Raw genomic sequence first — 19,899 nt, 5'->3', positions numbered from 1 at the left:
AATACAATAAATCTGTTCTGTTTAATATAAATACAGACAGTAATGTTATTACAAACTATATCAGCTAACGTTAAAATATTTTGAATTTAGCAATTACCTACCTAATTCAATCAGATTTTTACTAGCACAATTAATGTATAATAATAGTCCATAATAAGTAATACTTTGAAACAAAGATATATTTTCTGTTTTCACGTGATCATAATTTATATTAAATAATTAAATAGGTATATTTTACATGAATATATTTAGATTTATGAACATTTTAATGCTATATTTACAACATTACGCTAAAACAGCAATACTAAGTTTGACAAATAATAAACTTGTCCTGTCTGAGTTAGTAAAATACTTACCACTGAGTTTCCCATTTATTTCAATCGCCAAAATAAAGACGTCTTCAGAAATACACTTTAGAGTAGTGACAGCCTGTTCTACGTTCATCTTTACGACTTTATAATGTTATGTTATCTATATTTTAAAGATTTATATAAAGTTAAGTTCAGGAATATATTATGTTGTTATAGTTAAATACCTTGAGCCTTAAAGTAATAATTTATCTCAGACTTACAAAGTATCAAATTTACATCTATTATCAGCTGAGAACTGAGAATGTTTAAGGATTCTTCGCTAATTATAGGTACCTCAGGGTATACTCAGCTGAAATCGGTTTATGATTTTGAACCTAGGTCAGTATTTTTGTGGTATCTCCAATAATATTAGCTACATAGAAACCCATTAAAATTTAACAAGTTAAACTTCAAAATAACATGAGATCCACATAGTCATGACAGTTCCACTAAGGCAAGGAATAACATACAGCACAGACACAGACAATCAGACTTTAGAACGTATAGAAGTATCTGACGACAACTACCAGGAGAGCATAGAGCGGCGGCGGTAGATGGTGCGTGAGCTGGGACGAGGCGGGGCGCGCGCGGGACGAAGTAGACCGGGTCCGCTGCCACGCCGCGCCGGAGACCATGGGCTCTTCTGCCCCGAAGCCGTTCATGCTCAACTCTAGCCCTGTGGGGAAAGGAGGTGGTAAGTTTTTGGAGATATATTTGTTGGGGACGCAGGAATGGAGTCTCCCAGAGTAACAACAGACAGGGACGGTGAATTAGTCTAACTGGCGAATGCTTTTCACGAAGACTAATGAAACTCCAGTTCTAACGATTTTCACTTATAAGCTAAGGAGTAGCCCTGCCAATGTCCAATTAATGGAGATAATTAATTGTACCTATGCAATATTCTGCTAGATCATTTAGAATTACAATATTTGTTTGCTACAATTAACCGATTATTCGCCATGCGGGTCTACACTCACACAGTTTACTTTACATTTCACTGGTATCTAGTAGGTAATCGGTCACATCAATTCGATAGCTGAAAGACATCCATCCAAATATCACACAAGACATTTGAAAACCTGACTGTCTTTTCAATTTTTACCTCAATATAAAAACCCAAACTCACTATGCAAGCTGACTTGGCTCTCCATCTTCCCGAGCGCATTGACCGACGCGCACACATACGTCCCATAGTCTCCTGGTGCCAGCGCACGGATTGTAAGGTTCATCCACAGAGAGAACGCGTTCAGAGCCTTCTCGGTGATCCGGAACTTGGGGTTCTCGAGGATCTTGTCGCTGACTAGAGCTGTGGAGAAGATGACGTTAAATGACCTGATTTGATGAAAATAAAAGAGTAAGAATAGAGCCGGACGCTCATATCGTAATAATAGTACCTAATAAACACCTGCATTCTAGTAGAGCCGCGTACATTAAATCTATAAATACGCGAGAATAGTGCTACGTAAGCAAAACAACATTAAATAGGCAGGTATGTATATCTATTGAACAAAATACACAAAGGAGATCAATACACTCAAAAAAATACAACCGATATACTAACCTGAAACGTGGCTTTAGAAAACGGTTATGTGAACTATGTAAATACAACAACATTAACAAGTAAATCGCATGTAAACTTACAATACTCACCGTCTTCCCGGTACCAGGAGTTCATGGCTTTAGGAGAGGCCTCGATGTAGCACTGCAGCTCCACGTCGCTGCCCGGCGGCGCACCCACTAGCTGGTTCGTCACTTTTACCTGTGGTAGGACTGCGAGGGGGAAAGAGGGTGTTATTGTTATTTTCAAGGTCCTTATTATTATTATGTATATGTTGCAGTCATCTGGTTGAATCAGGGTCGTTCATTGAATGGCGGTATTCAATTGAATTACTAAAGCAGAACTCATCATAATTATACAGAGTGGAATTTTATGAGTGAAGTTTCTCTTGCACTAGTGTGTTATGTTGCCATCAAGATATTCAATATTAAAATTCCCGCATGTTTAATGGAAAAGCCTACTCAGTTATTGTTTATAACACTTTTTTTAAATAATAGATTCTTGAAACTTTAATTCCTCGAGTAATAAGAAAAGCAAATATCACAAGCGAAGTGCATATTTGCTGACTCATCAACAATTAATATGATTATCGCAATATCATGATGTAACGTTAGAATAAAATTCCCGGAATTATCTGTTTAATATAACATAAAACGTTAAATTATTTACATATTTTCCATGCAACGGCGGCGGCCCCGATGTGTTATGAAATAATATGTAGTTTCATTATTTTATAACGTTTTGTAACTTTTAATAATGGTTTAATGTATCTAGCCGCTTCATGGCGCTGGGCGGCACCCTGTTGCTCACTATGCACTAGTAGATGACACAATGTATCAATCTAAACTCACTCTTAGCGTGTAACAAATAGAACTCACAGTGCACTGAACTGAACTGAACGGAGTACTGCCGGCGGCTGACACTCGGGGGCATTCCGTTGCTGGCGATGCAGTAGTAGTTGCCCGCAATGTATCAATCTAAACTCACTCTTGTCTAATAACAAATAGAACTCACAGTGCACCTGCACGCTGTACCGGCGGCTGACGCCGGGCGGGACCCCGTTGCTGGCGATGCAGTAGTAGTTGCCCACAATGTATCAATCTAAACTCACTCTTAGCGTGTAACAAATAGAACTCACAGTGCACCTGCACGCTGTACCGACGGCTGACGCCGGGCGGGACCCCGTTGCTGGCGATGCAGTAGTAGTTGCCCACAATGTATCAATCTGCCCACAACGTATCAATCAAAACTGACTCTTAGCGTGTAAGATATAGAACTCACAGTGCACCTGCACGCTGTACCGGCGGCTGACGCTGGGCGGGACCCCGTTGCTGGCGATGCAGTAGTAGTTGCCCATGTCCGCGCGCTGCACGTGGGACAGCTCCAGCGTCTCCCCGCGGTGGGAGTCCACCACTGGAACAAATGAACGGGATAGAAGACCTTGTCCTTAACCCTTAATTGGGCATGACTACTTTGTTGTACTAAATCTAGATATGCAGGTATCCTCACGATGTTTTCCTTCACCGCAAGACCGATGGTATACAATGTACTTAAACTCCAAAGAACGTCAGCGCCGGGATTCGAACCCGAATCTGGCGCGAGGAACGGACGCGTATAGATTATGTGAATGCTACTTATATGAATATGGAGTGGTCATATACGGATAGACATTACACATTGTTGGAAAAGTGACATGATAAAATTAGAGGGGGTATCCTTAACAACTGTTGTTCTACGACTTTTGGGAATTCGTGAAAAAAATAATCCTCAAAAAAGTAATCAAAAGTCACGTGACTATTAAAGTACTTATCAGTGTTTTTTTTAGTCAACCCATTTCAGCTTACTATGCCACTTTTACAAAAACCTGTATTAAATGTCTAATATTCCGCCAAGATGATAAACTTGGCGTAGAGAGAAATTAAACTCCGTGGCCATACTTCATGTTTTATGGAGCAGAAACGCCGATAAACACTAAACACTTGGGAAAGGTCTTTGAAACTGAACATGTCAACTATGAATTATAACTTATAACAGTTAAGTTATTTCGAATATCATATAACTACCTACACACCGACCCGACACTACTATTTTTCGTTAAGTAATTTAAGTGTATTCAATAGAAATTCAATAATGTTGAACTTGAATATTAAACTAATTTATATGCCGTGGTTAGTAGTAAAATACATAAAAGACCAATAGATAACTTCCTTCTTTCTTCTAAGTTAGTTAAAACCAATGAATTGGGTAATGGAAACCAAACCTGATAGATAGTGACATAGAAGTTGAAAATCTGTTTTTATATAAAATATTTATTGTCTCAACAACAAAATATATTAGGATAGGATTAAATAATACATTCGTATCATACCTATAACCTTTGATTATCATATAACGTGTTAGTCCTAAGGGTTCAAGTAGGCAGTCACTCTTTCACCTAAGGTTAGATAAAATCATGATAGTGTGAGGTTTTCTGTTTTTAACTGATGATTGCATACTGTAACGGAACATAGTCCGTCCGTAGCAGACTTATACATTGTTACAATATTTATGTATTGATTGGCGAAATTTTTATTATAAGCAAAATAAGACTATACGCTGGTTGGAAAACACAACCATATCGCGATGTAGAAATGCCACACTAGTGCCATCTAGTGGGTTAGACTCGATGACGCATTTCCTTATATGGTAATGTTCGGGGGGTGTTGTGTCGTTCGAATCGACAGATACCTAGAATAAGTACAAGTCTTATTGTTGACGCCTAGAGTTTAAAGAGATATCATACTAGATTCGGTTATATTATGGTTCAACCGTTTATACGGCTCTGTTAATTATTGTTTGATTATTGAAATGAATGACGCCATAGTGATAAGTTATTATTATGAGGATCAGATTTGCACAACACGAATTTACGCGACACTTTACGTACTACGCCTCCTTGACGCTCAACTGAGTATCTTTTAGTTCTAATTAATCAAATCAGGACTTAAAATTAGTAAATACTAGTTAAATAATAATAATATTAATTATCAATAATTATAGAACAATAGTTCATCGGTTTATTACCTTAAAAATATTTAATAGTTGTGTTATTGTCTAGCTCAGTGGCGCCACCGGTAGTCTAGGATCTGAGGGATGGGGTTGAATCGATAAAGTTCGATGGATGAACCGGGAAGGAAAAAAAAGAAGAGGGAGTCGAGGGTCAGGGAGGCTATAAATAGGATTCGGGAAGAAAACTCGCCCTTGGTCTTCTCGTGGAGTTTCGGGTGATAGGATGGAGCGTTTGCATATGGGAGTGAGAGTGGAAGTGTATTTTATGGCGGGGTGGTTTTGCAGCTTCGACCGGCCGGCGGCGGCGCCTCAGGATCCTCAGCTAAGTGTCGATAGGGTTTTGTCATAACCACTATTTAGAGGTATCACAGCATATCTATACTTCACCCCATTCTTTATATTAGAATATCTGTCTACTTTGTTCTGGTTTCAAAATTAGAATATTTTTCATAACCTAAAAATCCAATTGTTCCCCATTATTTATTGTTAAGCTTCTTGGCCATTTTGAAATTGAAGGCTGCTAGGGTACCTAGGCTTATTAGGAGAGACCCAAGGAAACCACCTTTTACTTCATCAATCAGCCTTAAAGATTCTATCACATAAAACAATCAATTTACAAGTATAAGTACATTCACATTGACGACCGAATGGCGTAGTGGTTAGTGACCCTGACTGCTATGCCGAAGGTCCCGGGTTCGATTCCCGGCAGGGGCAAATATTTGTTTACAGACAGATATTTGTACTCGGGTCTTGGTTGTTGATATTTATATTTAGTATCTATCTATCTATGTATTTGTGTAGATATATCAGTTGTCCGACACCCATAACACAGGTTCTGCCTAGCTTGGGGTCGGATGACCGTGTGTGAGATGTCCCCACATATTTATTTATTTATTTATATTTATTCAACTAAGGGAAAATTACTCCGCTTGTTTCATCAAGCTATGTTTGTTTACCTGGAAGGAATAAACTTAGTTACTTAAGTATATCAATATATTACAGATATTGAATAGTATGTTCTATTGAGATGATGACTAATGACTCAAGTATTTAAGTATGTTACTTTTACTCACAGCATTCTATCTACCTGAAATTGTTTCACCCAGCAATCTTTGCCTACCCAGTAAAGAACAGTAATTAGGAAAATACAGACCATTAGGTGTACCTATGTTTCATTGTGGTGGATCATAACCTATGTTCCAACATATTTGGTTTACAAACTTACTAGGCCTACACAACAATCTGAATAAGTACCTGAGTATTAATAATGGATGATTCATCACATATATAACATAATTATGTGGAATACTATTCAGTGATAAGTACTTGCAATCTAAGTAAATCTATTAGGTAACTTATTAGATCATTCTGAAATTGTTTAGGTTACAAGGCATTCATATTCCTAGGTAGTCGGTACTTATTTACTTATCTCCTGAGATACACAATATAAACATATTTCTACCAACTCCACCTAGTTCTCATGTAAGCATGTACTTATCTATTCAGTCTTGAAACCAGAATGAAGAATATGCTTCAGATTATTCATACTAAACTATGAATCCATTTAGCAAAATTGTATTCTTATTTGAATGAGCATTTCTATTATGTACTTAATTAATTAAAAAAAAATCTTACAGCTAGCTCAATGTACTTTGATTCTCTAAGAGTGGTTATTATAAACATTACTTATTACTTGTATTCTTAATATTTGAAATGATTTTAACCATTTTTCCACCGGGATAAAAATGGGCCGAACCATATTTTCATAAAATACTATGTTTCTACTTGAATAATTACTGTGTGTACTTGTGTGATTCACTATTTTAATGATTCTCTATGGTTTTATTATGGATTTAGCTACACTTGGTAAATTCAAGTATTTGAAGTATTGTTCATCATAAAAAAAAAAAAAAAACATACTTTAACAATTAGGCAGCAACAAAACTAATATACATTTAAGGGACACCAGTGTGGTATTGTTTGCAAAACAAATCTACTTTCAAAACATTAGTTCAGAACTAAGAAACCCAGATTCTAAATTTATACTTACTTACTAGGTATTTGATACTAGGTACATTGTGTAAAATGTGGGTTTGTATAAAATGCATTTCATCTTCAAACCAGTTAGATGCTAAGCAAGTAGGTTTAGACTGTGGGAGAGTAGGTTATTGAATTGAAAAACATGCTATCCTTTTGTATCTCATGTGTGGTGAATGTTATTGATGTATAGTTAGTGGATCTAGGCCTCTTACTCATTGATGTGATAGATATGATTTTGGTATTTACTTACCCACCTAAGTATGTAAAGTTTGCTTTATTGGAATTCAATAGGTATTTACTTCAGTACCTCAATTACTAGTTATGTATCAGAAAACAGAATAGAATTCATGTAATTTAGTAAGTATTCCTTTTATTCAATGGTTACATTGGCCATAACTTGTACCTGACTGACTGTGACTAAGACAATTCTTATATATTCAGCAAGTTAATGATAATGTATAATACTTAAAAACCTGCATTATACCCTTTTATTAATATAAATAAAGATTGATTTTGCTTTGGAAAAGATGTTAAGAATATTAAACAAAATTATAAATAATAGGGTCAATGAGTCAATTGCCGACCTAGTTGAGCACCAACTTTACTTTTACTAAAGTTATCTACTTGTCTGATTAAATAAAATAAATACCTTCAATTAGATACTTATACCCGTAGGGTCAATGTGTTGGATGGCGGCCATAGGAGCACTAACACTATTTTAAGTTAACTGAAATATTTGGAAAAGATAAAATAAATATTTCCATAGTTAATATTCATGCAATTTTACTTTTGAAGGTTAAATGGGTATCATTGGCTATATATTATTGACTGTGACCATGACAACTTTTACATATTAAGTGATTAGTAATAATTTATTATACTTATTATTCTCCTTTAATTCTGCTAATATAAATAATTATTGATTTGGGTTTGGATAAGATGTTGATAATATTAAACAAAATTTATAATTAGGGTCATTGAGGCGATTGGCGACCATAAGAGTTTCAACTGTATTCTATTCTAAATAAAATTTACCAAGTTTTGAATAAGATAGGAAAATATTTTCATAGTACATGAGTTACTTACTACCGATAAATAAATTGAAATGACTTCTTATCAGCTTGGGTGAAGGAAAGCAGTTGCTGAATTGGATTCTTCTTACAAACTGACCAATATACATACTATATACAGGAGGAGATGATGACAGTTAGTTATTAATAAGTAATGTTGAGCTTTACTGTGATGAAGTTAATTAGAGGCAGGGAAACCACCTCGAACAACTTGTAGGTACCATGGTAGACACAAGCCAGCATCGATAAAATATTAATTGTCACATAACTCTGAGATCTACAATATAGAGATACATTTGAGTGATTGCTCTTGACACAAGCTGAAATAGGAGATAGTAATTATATTCTAATTATGTCCATTATTGGAAGACATTGTACTGTGACGATATACATGAGTAGACTCAGGAAATATCCGTGTGGAATAAATGTATGAGTAGACTCAGGGAATATCCGTGTCGAAAATACAAGAGTAGGTTCAGGAAATATCCGTGCCGAATAACTATTACACATTATGGATACATAAGATATCCTTGCCAAATAACTATTACACATTATTAAGTAGACTCAGGAAATATCCGTGTCGAATAAATGTATAAGTAGACTCAGGGAATATCCGTGTCGAAAATACAAGAGTAGGCTCAGGAAATATCCGTGCCGAATAATTATTGCATGTTCTGGATACAGAAGTAGGCTCAGGAACTATCCGTGCCGAATAACTATTACACATTATTGATACATTAAGTAGACTCAGGAAGTGTCCGTGTCGAATAAATGCATAAGTAGACTCAGGAAATATCCGTGTCGAATAAATACTTAAGTAGGCTCAGGAGATATCCGTGCTGAATTGTGAAGCTGAATAAAATATTATTAACATCATCTGGATCCCAATCAATAGATCCTTTCCTAGGGACTGACTGACAAAAAAAAACAGTTTGAATAGAGCCAGTGGGCTAGAGAAGGTAGATGGGTCTGGTGGACAGATCTGGTCATCCTTCATAGGGTGTGCGAGGCGGGGCGCACCTTCTATTCAAATTAAAAACCCTTTTTTTATAGATAATTTTGTATATATTTAAATTACTTTTGTTTAATTAAATCATGTATGTTTTAAGAAATAACTATTGCTTGAGCTTTGTTCTGTTGTCCTAACAAATAGATAAACTAGGGATTATGAACTAGGGTTCTAGGGATTAGTGCTAGGGTAGGGATTCTCTCAATCTCCTAGAAGAACTTGAGTTACTTCGGAAATGTAGAGTCCTAACCGCTAGACTAGACGATCACGTATTGGCCAAACGAATAATGCAAAACACGTATACCGTTACAAGACTTCTCTTCAGTTCCGTTCCAATTGATGTAGGGCGAAAAAAATACGTCTCAAATAGGCAGGTTAGAGTCCGAAGCGTCACTACAGGGGGGGGTATATTACAATTGATATGCCGTAGACCAGGATAGGGTGATCAGAATTATTAGAAACAGGATCGGGTTATTAGGAACGTTATTTTATTTGTGTTTTGCATTATTCAAAAACTTAAAAGGCTTTTAGCCTACAATTGTTGCCGTGAAACGGAAGGAGATTGAGAGAAAACGTTAATAGGAAAATCATATGTGTAGGCGTACAATAAAATTGGCATTTAGAGAAAAAAAAATAAAAAAAAAATAATATAATGTGTACACTTAGGTAATACATTTTATTTGAACCATTTAAAAGGTCAATAACTGGTAACTTTACCCTTTAAAAAAAAAAAAAACTTAGCATAATATTTGTATACTTGTATACATTTTGCTTGAAACATTTGAAGTGCCGATATGTGGTACTTTTACCCTACTATATACAAATTTGTTGCATTCAAACTTAGTGTGCTTAAAAATCTTAAAATACGTGTAGGTTGCCTACAAATGCATTAGTAAAACAATCAAATAGGTTATAGGTAGCGTCCTGTCATTATTATTTTGGTATTTAGAAGCTGCGCACACTTTACATGGTTCATTTATACCGATCTTACCATGGTGCACTTGAAACTGGTAGGTTTGGCGCATGGATGTTGCGTCATTTTCTGTAATTATTTCATTAAATTAATATAGGCTATAGTGAAATAAAGTAGGTATCTACTAAGTAAACGAGAATAAACTAGTAAGGTCAAAGACCGTTCGAAGTTAGCGTGGTAGGTAGCTATAACTAACAGAAGTTTTGGTGAATGCAAACTTTAGTAAGTACCTAAGTACTTGTTTACCTATTTAATTTTTCTACGACTACGATTGTCTAGGGAATAGATTTTTTGTTATTTATACATACATATACACATATTATAGGTAGATAGTAGACACATTTTAATAAGTGTCAGTTTCACAGCGGCGGATGAGATATATCTACTCATGGCAAATTTATTTTGATTGTGTGCATCCGATTTTAGGTTTAATTCCAAGTGTACTGTCTGTCTACTGTTATTTTATACTTCTACTTACCTTTAAATAAAAGGAAAATAAGGATACAACAGGAAGAAGTTAGCTAGCTGTATTTGATGTTCGAACCTGATTACCTGTAGATATCAATGATTAATTGCAGTTCAAGAGTTTTAACACAGGTGGCGCTGGTATACATATTAAAATATTTTGCATTGTATAATTTTCTTACTCATTTATTTAGGTAGTCCGTTATGTGGGTTTAATTAAACCATAAAGGAAGAGTGTTGTTATAGGTTTGGTGTATGTTTATATGCTGATATATTTATACCTACTTTCAACGCTAGAGAAAGGGGTGTAATGAGAATTAGTTATGTATGACAAATAAATTTTGCCAGCATAGAAAAGATAGGATTAGTTGGGTCTTATGTCAAGGTGACTTTTACCCACGATAGAAGGGGATTGGTGTCATGAATTTGGTATGGATGTAGGTGAGTTCTAGGTACCTGACGTGTAGGTACCTTACGGACAAAGGAAAGGGCTGTTGTAAGTTTAGCGAATATTATTGTTATGAGTTTTGTGGATTTTAGTAATAGTATATTCAGCTTTCGTGGGGTTAACTGAATATGTATATAGGTACCGCATTCGTGTCGACAAAATTAAAGACTGTTTTGTACAGGTTCAATGACCTTCATGTATGTACCTATTTAATAGGCGTGTCGACAGTATTACATTATCAAAGATTTAATGACTTTAGAGGAAAATACACATTCAAAGGATTTAAAAAACTGATTTAGTTTTATTTAAAAAATTGAGATTAATAAGATTTTCAATAAAATAAAAGAGTAAAATACTGCAATCGGCCATTTTGACTGAAACGCCAATCACAGCGCATGACGTCATACTTATGTACGCTTCACTGTGTTTTGATTACCTTACATACTGATTGCGCGTTACGATTGATATATATTTGTTTTTGTGATTTATCGACTTTATAACACGAATAGATCTATCTTTAACAATGGAACCAGGTTTTGTTAAGGCAAACAGTGCAAATTTGTCCAGGATCGATTTATTGATGTTGGGCGAGTTCCTTGCAAGCTTGCAACAAATAAAGAATTTTGCTCTTCCGAATTTAGAAACGTGAAAACCTCTTTGTAAGTTTATTTTATTAGTATTTATCTTTAACTCTCTCTCTCAGCCTTCTGTAGTCCACTGTTGGACATAGGCCTCTCCTAACGATCGCCACCCCAAACGGTCACCCGCCATCTGCATCCAGCGGCTTCCCGCTACCTTCCGCAGATCATCAGTCCTACGGGTTGGAGGGCGACCGACACGCCGTTTGCCGACACGGGGTCTCCACTCCAGAACCTTTGTACTCCAGCGGTCGTCGGCTCTGCGGGCTACGTGACTAGCTACGTTATCTTTAACACTAGATATAAATATGACTAAGTAGCAATCAAACTCGTTTTAAACTCGTAGAAGTTTATTTCGTAGAAGTTTGTTTCGCCGTGCAAGCTTTAACCATTTAGGTATCTCTTATTATTTTCTTGTATGGGACATGTACAAACACCTTGTTGGGTGTCGTTACTGATGTATTTTTGCACTGAGGCACTGCACACCACTTATAAACTTTAGAATTCATTTTTAACACAAAAAAAACGCAGTGTTTGTTTACTTTGCTGTTGTAAACAAATTTGACGTACGTAAGTGTGACGTCACACACGACGCCATGACACGGCGAGCTGTTTTCGCGCAGTATTTAAAAATGATTATAAAAATGGCTTTAAGTTTCCAAAATCTTAAGTTTATTACCGAAATAAAGGTTTTGTTGTAAACAATATATGGTTATCTGCATTACGGAAGAGGATTTCAAAATCTTTCGCCTTGCCTATTAGGCAATGATAGGTAATGTTACGTCTTATTATAATGTCAGTGACAAACAGCTGTCCAGCTCCAGTGATTGTCACTGAGGTGTTTGTCACCGTGGTTAAAAGATTATGTAGTGGGATCAGTTGTCGGTGGCTGTTTGCCGATGCCGGAGGCACTGTTCGTGTGTTGGGTACAGTGGATATGTCACTCCTTTCTTTGTACCTACTTCAATGGCATGTATGTAGTAGGTATGCGTTTTGCTAATACGCAGGTATAGGTAATTAGGTATATAATTGGAACTAGGAGGGGGAAATCGATACCTAGCATGTGGAGAAAGAGAGGTTATGATATTATGATCTTATGTTTCTACATGTATGTAAATACTTAGCTGGCTACACTACCGAATGTTGTGGTGCATAGTGACCTTGACTACTGTCTCGAGTTCGATCCTCGGGTTTTTGGTGTTCAATGTGTGTTGTGGTGTTAAATTTATGTGCATGGAGATTGTGGAGGTGGCTCTCTGTTGTTGGGGAATTGGAGGAGGTTCGTGTCCTGCAGTGTATACCTAAATACAGGCTGCGCGTGAGTGCGTGCTAGCTACATATAGTATAGGTACTGGATTGCTAATTGCGTGTAGGTGCGATTGAGTATGGATTGATATTGTGAATAATGTGCACGACATTAGGGATATTATGAGATAGAGGAATGATAAGATTACGGTGTAAATAAAATGAGCTAGTGAAGGAAACTATGTTCGTATTTACATACTTACTTATATCTGATTTTATCAATGTGTTAAATTAGGGTGGCTTGGGTTCATCATCATCATCGGCCGTAACATCATTAGATTAAAAGTTACACACAAATAGGTATTCATAGGGTTACTTCAATGTCGTCATCACATATAGGGGGTGTTTAGGACTGTTCCCAGGAGAGGAAGCTGGAAGGCATAAGATAGTGGGGGTGAGCCCAGTGAATGTATGTTACAGTTCTTTAAAAATAGCTTGATTAGAATGACAGCTGTCAAATCCAAACATTTTATTTGTCACTTCTTCGCTTTCAAGGGAAACCCAACTTTATTTAGCAGGCATAAGTCAAAGTCAAATGGTTTCATCATCAGCCAATAATCGTCCGCTGCTGGACATGGGCCTCCCCCAAGGAGCGCCACAACACTCGGTCCTCGGCCTTCCTCATCCAGCCGCTGCCCGCCGCCCGCCTAGGGTCGTCGGTCCGGCGGGCAGGAGGGCGTCCCACGCTGCGTTTGCCTGTTCGTGGTCTCCACTTGAGAACTCGTCTACCCCAACGGTTATCGGTTCTTCGGCAGATATGACCAGCCCACTGCCACTTCAGCTTGCATATTTTGACAGCTATGTCGGTAATCAAATGGTTTAGTCGACGTAAAACTTTACAATTATTTGTCGATAGTCATCTACCAGGAAGATCTGTCAATCAAACGTGGTATATTTTAAAGGGGTAAGTAATACGAGGTATAAAAACGAATGGTATAACATTCACAAGGTATACGCCCATATGATATAAATTTATTAAGTATAACGATCACTGTGCATAAAAAACGAAAGGCATAATTACTAAATACATAATTTCGTAAAGAATAACGTTCAAAAAGTATAATTTCAATTGATATAACGATTAAAATGCATAACTTTCATAATATATAACGTTTATAACATATATTCTACAACGGATATAATTATCATAATGTATAATGCACAAAAAGTATAAAAGATTGTCCTATCGTATTTTCATTATTATTGACGTTATGTGGGGGGAACGCTCCGCTCCGCTTCGCTGCGCTCCGCTTTAGTTTGGACGAACATGTGCACCTAACACGCTCCTCCTCGCTTTGCTCGTCGTCGCACCTATCTTTAGGTTTTGGTACTAGGGGTTTTGACATTATTATTATTATAATTGGCGCTATGTGGGGAGACGCTCCGCTCCGCTTCGCTGCGCTCCGCTTTGGTTTCGACGAACATGTGCACCTAACACGCTCCTCCTCGCTTTGCTCGTCGTCGCACCTATCTTTAGGTTTTGGTAGTAAGGGTTTTAACATTATTATTATTATTATTGCCGCTATGTGGGGAGACGCTCCGCTCCGCTTCGCTGCGCTCCGCTTTGGTTTCGACGAACATGTGCACCTAACACGCTCCTCCTCGCTTTGCTCGTCGTCGCACCTATCTTTAGGTTTTGGTAGTAAGGGTTTTGACATTATTATTATTATTGCCGCTATGTGGGGAGACGCTCCGCTCCGCTTCGCTGCGCTCCGCTTTGGTTTCGACGAACATGTGCACCTAACACGCTCCTCCTCGCTTTGCTCGTCGTCGCACCTATCTTTAGGTTTTGGTGGTAGGGGGTTTGACGGTGTTGCATAATGTAACACAGATTATATTATATGTTAGTATTTTTTATGAACTTTATACTAAATGATAGTATATATTTTAAACGATATACGTAATGTATGTTATACGAATTGATATTAGTCCTCGTGAGTATTAGTTATTTTGATATTATATCAAATGTACGTTATACCAATTGAATCTTATACCTTATAAAAATATAGATTTTGTTGTTATACGTAACGTTCATTATATGTTGTGAACGTTATTAATGTGAAATTATACATTCCGTTTTTATACGTCGCAATACGCACCCATTTTAAAGGGCTCATGCTATATTTTATAAACTATAATATGTGTATTAGATTATAATGATGTGTTAGATTATGATGGCCAAGATTCATAATCATCGGGCGGTTCAATATAATATTAGGTAAATGTCACAGAATAGGTATCCTTAGGGCTGCTCCGATTTTATAATCATCATCATCATCATCAATAGGGGGTGTTTACGAATAGGTGACATAAGAGAGTGGGGGTGTCTCTTAAAGTGAGTAAATATGGGCTGCTCCAATTTTATAATCATCATCATCAATAAGGGGTGTTTACGAATAGGTGACATAAGAGAGTGGGGGTGTCTCTTAAAGTGAGTAAATATGGGCTGCTCCAATTTTATAATCATCATCATCATCATCAATAGGGGGTGTTTACGAATAGATGAAATAAGAGAGTGGGGGTGTCTCTTAAAGTGAGTAAATATGGGCTGCTCCAATTTTATAATCATCATCATCATCAGTAGGGTGTGTTTAGGAATATGTGACATAAGAGAGTGGGGGTGTCGCTTAAAGTGAGTAAATATGGACTGCTCCGATTTTATAATAATAATAATAATAATCATCATCATCAGTAGGGTGTGTTTAGGAATAGGTGACATATGAGAGTGGGGGTGTGTCTTAAAATTAGTAAATATGGTTTAAAATTGTAGGAATGTTTATGAATGAGAGTGTAGTGAGGGGATTGAATTGAGTCAATCAATACTATAAAATAGGAAAGACGGTTGTGATGTGAATGTGGGTTAAGTATTGTTCTGTTGTCACACACGTGGGGGTGAGAGTATTCATCTACAGAAATAGATAAGAGCTTAGGTTATTTGACAATTTCAATGCATTTTAAATTTGACTGTCTTGGAGTGAACGAATGTGCCTAACTTACCTAAGTATTTCATCAACATAGATAAATATTTTAGAGTTGTTTAATTTTGGGGGTGATACACCATTTAAATCATTGGTACTCAACCTTTTTTATGTAAGGGCCACAAACACGTTTAAGTCATGGTACGCGGGCCGCAGGTTGAGTATAGCTGATGATTCTCATTGCACTCCTTTAAATAACTAATTGATTTTGTAAAGGATTTTGGGTTAAACTAAAAGTTATGGATTGGAATAGGATTATTGTTATTATGATTAGTGATTAGGAGAGTGGATAAATTCTTAAATCAAGGGGGTGTGTTGTGTACTTACACAAGAGGGATAGCAAATAAGTTTCTACTTGGATTTAAGTTTAGGTACAGGTTATCTGATGGTACAGTGATGATGGTCACACCGTGTAACCGTGTCATTTATTCATTGGCCCTGTAAATTTTATACTTTTGGGCGCGCTAATGTCGGTGACTATACTTTGGTATGGTAATGAAATGGAATGTAGTTTTGGAGTACTTCTTCCTATACTTAATAACTTTACCGTGATAGATTACATTTTATAGTATATATTTTTTTTTGTGAAGGTGATAAGTGATGGTTTTTAAAGTCATACCTACTGCTGAACAATTCGGATAAACTACTGATAGGCATATAAGACATTTGCCGAGCTTCTATAAGGGGGCTATCAAATGAGTTATCTAGTAGCATTGCTTATTGGATAATGATATCTTTGTCGTTTTTATTGTCTCGACCGACTAAGACTTTCTGCGATGGTCTACAGTGCGGGCTTTCAACGATCTCATATTTGAGAAGGGAATAGTGTGACTTTGGATCTCAACTCAAATATTTTTCATTAATGAGTTATTATTGATTTGCATAAATCACAAAGACATTGAGGAGGAACTAATTTAAATGTCACTCAATGCGCCGATCGTTCTAAGAAAGTACTGTGAGACATATAGAGCGTCTGGTGAGCTTCTATAAGGGGCTATCAGATGAGTTATTCATTAGGCTAAAAATACAAGCCTCTTGAATAATGATACTTTTGTCGCCTTCGCGGGAGTGCTGGTTTGGTGGGGCAATATTAATCTGCAGTGGGGGATTCGAAGTTGTTCCGTGTTCGAGGTAGCGAAGGGCACAACGACTGTTATCTCGAATACTTTGTTTACGCTTACCACTGGTTACAATTTTAGTGTGCCGTAATTTATTAATTAATATTTACGTAACTAAGCTATAATTAAGAAGTACTTCCAGAGATGCATTTCTTTTCGTTAAAAGTTTCGTTCAGTTATTTGTTTTTCTTATAAACTTTTATCCTGTTGTCACTATAGCTTACAGGTTTACATAAAGCTAGGTAGGTTTAGTAAATGCTGAAGGTGATAAGACCCAGGGATTCTTAAATTTACCTTACAAAATTCTGTTGATAAAAGTGTTGTGAAGGTGTTGAAGTGGAGTTAATCCAAGTAGAAAAGTAAAACGATACGGGTAAACCACTGATAGGCACATAGGGCATTTGGTGAGCTTCTATAAGGGGGCTATCGAATGAGTTGTTCAACAGGACTACTGATAGTGTAAGCCTATTGGATAATGATACCTGTGTCGTAGATGGTGTCTGCTTGACTGGACATTCGGTGAGGATCTACAGTGAGGGCTCTAATCGATCACATATTTGAGAGGGGATATGGGTCTCAACTCAAGTATTTAGTTTAACTTTGTTACTTAGTTTCTTTTCTTAATTGCAAAGACATTGGGAAGAAAACAGTAAGCAATTCACCCAATGCATCGATCGTATGGAGAAATCACTGAGAAACATATAGGGCGTTTGATGAATTCTTATAAGAGAGTTATCAAATGAGTTACCTGATAGGATTGATTATGTGCACGCCTGTCGGGTAATGACACCTTTGTTGTCCTCATTGGGTGCGCTGGCCGAGTGGGTGGCATCTATCTGCAGTAGGGGGCCTCGAATTCGTTGCATATTCGAGATAGCGAAGGGTACAGCGACTGTTACCTCGAATATTCTGGTTTTAATATTACTAAGTGACAATAAAACACTGGTTACAATACTATGAATTAAGTAAATTTAATATGAGAGTATTGGGGTTTATCACCTTCACTAAGATATAGAGTTATCATTGTCTATCAAGTTAAGTAGGTAAATTTTTATCCAATTGCATTTCCTAAAAATTTAGGGGGTGGTTGTAACGAAACTTATTTGTATTGTAAGGTTCTGATATTAGTTTGTTATTTTCATGTACCGTTATTCATGTATAATGTATAAGTCTTAGGTAAATTTTTATCCAATTGCATTTCCTAAAAATTTAGGGGGTGGTTGTAACGGAACATAGTCCGTCCGTAGCAGACTTATACATTGTTACAATATTTATGTATTGATTGGCGAAATTTTTATTATAAGCGAAATAAGACTATACGCTGGTTGGAAAACACAACCATACCGCGATGTAGAAATGCCACACTAGTGCCATCTAGTGGGTTAGACTCGATGACGCATTTCCTTATATGGTAATGTTCGGGGGGTGTTGTGTCGTTCGAATCGACAGATACCTAGAATAAGTACAAGTCTTATTGTTGACGCCTAGAGTTTAAAGAGATATCATACTAGATTCGGTTATATTATGGTTCAACCGTTTATACGGCTCTGTTAATTATTGTTTGATTATTGAAATGAATGACGCCATAGTGATAAGTTATTATTATGAGGATCAGATTTGCACAACACGAATTTACGCGACACTTTACGTACTACGCCTCCTTGACGCTCAACTGAGTATCTTTTAGTTCTAATTAATCAAATCAGGACTTAAAATTAGTAAATACTAGTTAAATAATAATAATATTAATTATCAATAATTATAGAACAATAGTTCATCGGTTTATTACCTTAAAAATATTTAATAGTTGTGTTATTGTCTAGCTCAGTGGCGCCACCGGTAGTCTAGGATCTGAGGGATGGGGTTGAATCGATAAAGTTCGATGGATGAACCGGGAAGGAAAAAAAAGAAGAGGGAGTCGAGGGTCAGGGAGGCTATAAATAGGATTCGGGAAGAAAACTCGCCCTTGGTCTTCTCGTGGAGTTTCGGGTGATAGGATGGAGCGTTTGCATATGGGAGTGAGAGTGGAAGTGTATTTTATGGCGGGGTGGTTTTGCAGCTTCGACCGGCCGGCGGCGGCGCCTCAGGATCCTCAGCTAAGTGTCGATAGGGTTTTGTCATAACCACTATTTAGAGGTATCACAGCATATCTATACTTCACCCCATTCTTTATATTAGAATATCTGTCTACTTTGTTCTGGTTTCAAAATTAGAATATTTTTCATAACCTAAAAATCCAATTGTTCCCCATTATTTATTGTTAAGCTTCTTGGCCATTTTGAAATTGAAGGCTGCTAGGGTACCTAGGCTTATTAGGAGAGACCCAAGGAAACCACCTTTTACTTCATCAATCAGCCTTAAAGATTCTATCACATAAAACAATCAATTTACAAGTATAAGTACATTCAACTAAGGGAAAATTACTCCGCTTGTTTCATCAAGCTATGTTTGTTTACCTGGAAGGAATAAACTTAGTTACTTAAGTATATCAATATATTACAGATATTGAATAGTATGTTCTATTGAGATGATGACTAATGACTCAAGTATTTAAGTATGTTACTTTTACTCACAGCATTCTATCTACCTGAAATTGTTTCACCCAGCAATCTTTGCCTACCCAGTAAAGAACAGTAATTAGGAAAATACAGACCATTAGGTGTACCTATGTTTCATTGTGGTGGATCATAACCTATGTTCCAACATATTTGGTTTACAAACTTACTAGGCCTACACAACAATCTGAATAAGTACCTGAGTATTAATAATGGATGATTCATCAGATATATAACATAATTATGTGGAATACTATTCAGTGATAAGTACTTGCAATCTAAGTAAATCTATTAGGTAACTTATTAGATCATTCTGAAATTGTTTAGGTTACAAGGCATTCATA

General features: G+C 36.6%; 1 protein-coding gene across 1 annotated transcript in view; it reads right to left on the bottom strand.

The window, feature by feature from the left end:
* Positions 1 to 714: 714 nt before the first annotated feature.
* LOC105392304 (lachesin) overlaps positions 715 to 19,899 on the bottom strand; it is a 73,093-nt gene continuing 53,908 nt past the window's right edge. The window contains exons 6-9 of the mRNA XM_048621683.1: positions 3,190 to 3,321; positions 2,001 to 2,120; positions 1,477 to 1,656; positions 715 to 1,026 (exon numbers count right to left, since the gene is read on the bottom strand). Of these exons, the coding sequence (XP_048477640.1) occupies positions 845 to 1,026; positions 1,477 to 1,656; positions 2,001 to 2,120; positions 3,190 to 3,321 (614 nt within the window). The 3' untranslated portion in view covers positions 715 to 844. The remainder of the gene's footprint in view (positions 1,027 to 1,476; positions 1,657 to 2,000; positions 2,121 to 3,189; positions 3,322 to 19,899) is intronic.

The sequence above is a fragment of the Plutella xylostella genome, chromosome 6 (assembly GCF_932276165.1).
Source record: "Plutella xylostella chromosome 6, ilPluXylo3.1, whole genome shotgun sequence".
Taxonomy (NCBI): Eukaryota; Metazoa; Arthropoda; class Insecta; order Lepidoptera; family Plutellidae; genus Plutella; species Plutella xylostella.
Note: the sequence above shows the minus strand (reverse complement) of the source record. Positions and strands in the feature narration are given on the sequence as shown.